General features: G+C 41.8%; 1 protein-coding gene across 1 annotated transcript; it reads right to left on the minus strand.

The window, feature by feature from the left end:
* Positions 1 to 2,646: 2,646 nt before the first annotated feature.
* LOC117294746 lies at positions 2,647 to 3,282 on the minus strand. Its single transcript, XM_033777262.1, has one exon. The coding sequence runs from the start codon at positions 3,280 to 3,282 to the stop codon at positions 2,647 to 2,649; it is 636 nt and encodes a 211-aa protein (XP_033633153.1).
* Between the last annotated feature and the right edge of the window lie 3,110 nt (positions 3,283 to 6,392).

Below are 6,392 nucleotides of genomic sequence, written 5' to 3' on the forward strand. Positions count from 1 at the left end.
ATGGCGAGACAGTGATACGAGAAAAGAGTTCCCAACACTCAACAAATAAACACGCTAGAGTCAGTTTTTACTTTCTGGTGATTCAAGACCCTTATTATTTTCAGAAATTATGCCTTGCCTACTATATTCACCTTTAAAACAATAAACTATGCTTTACCTTAGCGAAACTGAGAATAGAAGTGTCAATTGTACGGAGAGAGGTTGAAAAACTGTATTTCACTACGGTCTCGACATCCTGGATACTGGCTCTTTTCAAGAGGGGGCGCTATACACAAATAGGGAGAGATTTTGGCACTAACATTCCGGCCCCTTAATTGTACAAACTCCAGTGTAGGACAATTACCACTTAAACCAAAACCTTAAACAATAAACAACTGTAAATTTAAACAACAACATGACTTAATGTCAACTAACTCCCTCTGATTAAACAAGCTTATCCGTACAACACTGACTGTTCCCTTAAACCCTGTGCAAACCAACCTGTATCACTAACACCTGGTACTGTTGTGATTAATAACTATCTTGTACACAACTGGGAAAATCTTAATAAAAAACTCTGGAAAAAATATAAAAATGTTGACTAGTGTCTATGTGTGTGTCAACCTCAGCACTTACTTACAAAACAAAACAAAACCTTTTGAGCTTTCCTGCATGTAAACTGACAATGTCTCAACAAAAACATTTGTTTACATCTGACAACTTCTTTTCCACCAGTACTAAACCAATGCATAGTTCGAGCACAACTTTAGTAAAATTTGACCTTCTGACTGGTTCATGTAATCTTTGATACACACTTCCAAAAAATACTCCCTTGGTCTCAATACAACTTGGTTAAACTTTATACAATGGAAAATTACTGAAGGCTCACAAAAAGACATAAATAAAATAAATATCCAACCAATGCAAAATTTTCTACTTGCACCTGCAGACTTCTGACAAATATGAATTTAGCCACTTTTTAACAAAAACCTTTACTGTGCCTTGATCCTTTGTTCCACATACACTGTCCTGTATTCCCTTAGAACTTACACTAGCACTTGAAATTTTATGATTTCTCTGTACCAACAAAAAGAATAAAATCTTTATCTATGCACTCTGGAAATACTCTTACATGAAAAACGAGGGAATTTTCCATCTCTGTTTTTTTCTTAAGACCAGCTTTTGTGAATAAACGACAAAATCTTAACACCAAACAAGTGTTTCTAGGAAAGACTGGGAATAGAAACCTTTGTAATCATACTCATTGTCCAATATGCTGCAAAATTTTAACCTTTGATCTCACAGGTAAAAAAAAAAAAAAAAAATTCACCTGAGCAAAATTAATATTGTCCTAATGCCTCAGATGATATCCCAAAGGTTGTCTGGTTAACTGAAACACATTCCACTAATGTTCAATATAACCAGGCACATGTGTCGATGCTCCTAATCAGACAATCATCCGCTGTGCATGTAATTACATGCAGGACTCCTAATAGTCAACATAAAACATAGAGCGTCACAACTTGTGACTACTAAAAGTTCGATCAGACACTAAATCAGTTATTGAGTCTGTTCATTTGAAGATTCATCCAGTCAATGGTCTAGAGTCCATCCATCCTTGAGTAGCTTGACTTTCCTGCGACATCTTGGATCCACAGACAAAATTTCAATTCTACGGCAAACAAAAATGCACAGTGCTCTAATAATGCACAAATGCAGAGAGGCGGCGCTTGGCTCACACCCCATTATCAAATCGCAATAATCAATAAGGAAAACTTTGAAACTAATTAGACCGTATGCTGATCCTTGGCTGAACAATTGGAATATTTCTGCTCCAAACAATGATCCATTACAATGATCAAAACTTATAAACATTGATGAGGCGGCGCTTGGCTCACACCTCTATCAAAAATGCAAAATTTCCACAGATACTGTACTCCTTGCATGGCTTGTCTGCTCACTCAATTGCCAGCTTCCAATAACAAACACAACTTTGAAATCGGTCTGGTGTACACATTCACGCTGGTTCTCACCTCCACACATCACACAAATCCATCCTTATCCGGCATAGTACGCACGACTCTACCAAGTGGCCAGGAATTCCTTGAAGTAGATGTATCCACTACCAGCACCAAATCTCCAACCTTGATGTTCAACTTGGGACGAATCCACTTCTGTCTCTCCTGAAGCTGTGGTAAGTATTCCTTACCCATCTCCGCCAAAACACATCCACGAGGTACTGGACCTGCCTCCATTTTCGCCGAGCATAGATGTCTGTATCCCGGGTGACTACTGGGGGTAGCTGATTGGTTGACCTCAAAGTAAGCAAGTGGTTTGGGGTCAATGCTTCCAGGTCGTTCACATCATCCAAAACTTTTGTGATAGGTCTACTGTTGATTATACTCTCTACTTCACAGAGTAGCGTGTACAAACTCACGTCAGACAATGTTTGCTAATTCATCAGGGAGAAGAGCACTTTTCTCAAGGTTCTTATCTGCCTTTCCCACATGCCGCCATGATGGGACCCCGCGGGTGGGTTGAAGGTCCACTTAATGCTCCTTTGCAACAAGGCGTTGTTAAGTTGGGTTTTATTCCAACCTTCTATTTCTTTTCTGAGTTCCTTTTCTGCGCCAACCAAATTGGTTCCATTGTCTGACCTCGTCTCTTTCACATTTCCTCTGCGGGCAATGAACCTCCGTATGGCATCAATGCATGATCGGTGTCCAGAGAATCTGCCTTTTTAATGTGTACTGCTCGTGAGGCTAGACAGGTAAACATGACGCCATACCGCTTCACTACACTTCTTCCTCTCTTTACATCAAATGGACTGAAATAGTCCATTCCTACTCTGGTGAAGGGGGGCTCGTCTGGTCTGAGCCTATCAGAGGGCAGATCAGCCATCTTTTGTTCCATTACTCTGGCTCTCTGCTTCCTGAATGTCACACATTTTCCAATTATCCGCCTAACTGACGAATTGGCACCTGGCATCCAGTATTTCTGCTGTAGACTGGAGTGTACATGGCTCCTTCCACTATGCCCACATATCTTGTGAACATGTCTCAAGATCAAGGTAGAAACGTGACCAGCTTTGGGAAGGATAATGGCATGCTTTGCATTATCCGATAACAATGCTCTGCTCAGTCTTCCTCCTACTCGTAACAGTCCGTCTTTCAGGATTGGATCCATTTTGTAGATGGGGCTTGTCTTTTTTACACCCTTTGAAAGTGTATTCCCATCTCCATCTTCATCATCCCTGCTCCTAAGCACTTTTAATCTCATCTGCATATGTCGTACTTTGAACATATTGCAAAATTTTGTTTTCAGACAATTGTAGTTCCTTCAAAGTGAGTGCACCCTTCAAATCTTGTGGGAGTTGGCCTGACTTGCGCTTTACTTTCATCCATCTTCCAAATCTTAGTATCCAGCAAACTGCTTTCTTCAATCTGAACCAGTCCGAGTAGTGCAGAATGATTTTTTCAGTACCACCTTTCTCTGCATTGCTTGGTACCAGATTAGTTGCGAGAACAACTCTTTTCACTTCAGGGTCTTGTGGTGCATCAAACTTATTGAGCTCTATTCTTGACGGCCATTCATCTTCCTGCTGATGTAGAAACTTCAGGCCATCTTTCCACTCTTCCATCTGGAGAAATTGCTCAACATTTTTCCCTCTAGAGCAAACATCAGCAGGATTGAGTGCTGACTCAACATGGCGCCACTGAGTTGGGTTGGAACCATCAAGGATAACTGCTAATCTGTTAGCTACAAATGTCTTAAAGCGTGTTGTTCCGCTCTGTTGATATACCACAGCACTGATGTACTGTCGGTCCAAAAGTAGGTGTCATCCACTTCAATTGCAAGTTCCCTTTTGATCATGTGATCAACTCAAACTGCTACTGTTGCAGCTGTCAGCTCCATTCTTGGGATTGTTACTTTCTTAAGTGGGGCGACTCTTGATTTACTCATTAAGAACGAGCACTTAACTTCTCCAACATCATTCTCCAATCTCAAGTACGAAACGGTGCCGTAGCCTGACTCACTAGCATCAGCAAAGTGATGAGCGGTGACTGACTTGAGTCGCTCATCCTCAAACCCTTCTGGCTTCATGCATCTATCCATCTTGAATTCTGCTAGCTTTGGCATTTCTGTCTGCCAAATCTGCCACTTCTCTTCTAGATTTGCTGGGATTTTTTCGTCCCATCCTAACTTTAATCGGCACATGGCTTGCAGAAGTTGTTTAGCTGGGAGCACAGCTGGAGAGACGCATCCTATGAGATCATAGACGGAGCTCACTATGGATAAAATTCCTCTTCTTGTTGGGGGTTTGTCCTTCATCTGAATTCTGAATTCAAACTCATCATCTTCTATGGACCACATCATGCCGAGTGCTCTCTTTGTGGGTAACTTCTCAATATCGATGTTCAAATCTTTGACACCCTTAGCACGCTCATCTTCTGGGATGTTCTCCAAAACATTCCTTTCATTGCTCACCCACTTTGTTAGATGGAAGCCTCCTCTTCTACAACTTTCTGTTAAATCTTCCACCATCTTCACTGCCTCTGGCACTGTGGGTGTTGAACACAAGCAATCGACATAGAAGTTGTGGTGAATTTCTTGGGCTACTTCTTTGCCGAAGTTTTCTGTTTTGTCATCTGCTGTTCTCTTCAAGGCGTAGTTTGCACATGAAGGAGAAGAAACTGCTCCAAAGACATGTACTTTCATGCGCTAATCTGTCAATGGTTTGGTCACATCACGTCTTGCCACCACAACAGCCTCAGCAGGTCTCTGTCCTCTCTTTGCACAAGGACTTGAAAAAACATGCCCTCAATATCAGCCATGATGGCAACCTTGTCTTGTCGAAATCTTGTCAGCACACCAACCAAGCTATTTGTAACAACTGTTTATTGAGGGAGACACCTTTGTAGCTGGCTGTACAGTCATACACCACCCTTAGCTTGTTTTTTTGTGGATGCACGACACCATGGTGAGGAAGATACCACAATCTCCCATCATCCCTTTTTGTTTCCTCTTCTGGGACTTTTTCCATGTGGCCCTTGGTTAACATTGATTTCATGTAGCTGGTATACTCACTCTGGAGTTGTGGTTGTCTCAGGAATTTTCTTTGCAAATGGGCTGCTCTTTGCTCTGCCTGCAGTCTGTTATTTGGCATTTTTACTTCTTCATTTTTCAGTGGAAGAGCAATCTCATAATGCCCATCAACGACTCTGATAGAATTTTCCACCTTCTTGGTGAAAAGCAGATCTTCCTTTGATTTCTCTGGCTGATCATCAATGAGCCTTTCATTTAAGTCATAGTTGAATAGCTTCTCCAACTTTTCTTCAACATCATCTCTGACTTTAACTTTTACTCTATGGGAGACAACTCTGTTATGTTCTTGATTTTTTGTTGACCCATAAACCTGCCAACCAAGGACTGATCGACAAGTAAAAGGTCCACCGTTCTCACTGTTGATAACTTCAAGTGGTTCTACCGCTTTTGGAACATTGTTTCCAATTAACAGTCCCACTTCTGCAACTATGGATGGCAATTCAACACGATGTACATATGGCCATTTCTTCAAGTCATCGTTGGTCATGATGTCTTTCGCAGCAACTGGTATGTGCGCCTGGGTATAAACGTCTGGAAGGATGATGACTGTATGAGTATGCAGGTCCATAATCTCCAAATCTTTCACAACACGACCTGTCACAACTTTCTCATCAGTCATAGTCTGTACTTCATGGCTTTTCCTTTTTCTTTTAGCCTGTCCATCACTGCAACAGCACAAAATACTGCATTGCTTCCGGAGTCCAAAAAGGCGTATGTTTTTGTCTGTATGCCTGTCCTCCGTGACCTCAAGATTACTGGTACTACTCCTGGGAGGGACTCTGCAGACAAATTGTGGTTGTCCAAGTTTGTCAATCCACATTTGACATTGTCCGTTACTTCTTTCTTTTCCTCGTGGGATTTTGCACAACCAGTATTTTCTGTTCTCTTTTTTGGGTCCATTTGTTGTTGGGCAGACTTGTCTTCCCACTCTCTGTGTAACACAGTCGGATGCCATCTGTTGCATTTGTTACATCTCTGCTTCTTTCTGCAATTCTTTGCAAAGCGTGTTGATCCTCTTAAGCAGCCAAAACACAAGCCTTTGGAGCGACAGAACTCAAATCTTTCTTCATATGGCTTGCTTGCAAGTGACTGGCATTCACTCAGGTAATGGCTGCCATCACTGCAGAACATGCATGCATCTTTGGCTTGGTCAGCAGCATCACCACTTGTGGCTGTGTAGAGACTGGTACTTGATGGTGTCTTGATAGGTCTCGAATTGGGCTTGACATAACTTTCTTTGTCACTAACTCTACCACCGCCTATGTCTCCATACACAGGGTTGCACACGATGCGTGCTTGCTTACTGA

The sequence above is a fragment of the Asterias rubens genome, chromosome 9 (genome assembly GCF_902459465.1).
Source record: "Asterias rubens chromosome 9, eAstRub1.3, whole genome shotgun sequence".
Taxonomy (NCBI): Eukaryota; Metazoa; Echinodermata; class Asteroidea; order Forcipulatida; family Asteriidae; genus Asterias; species Asterias rubens.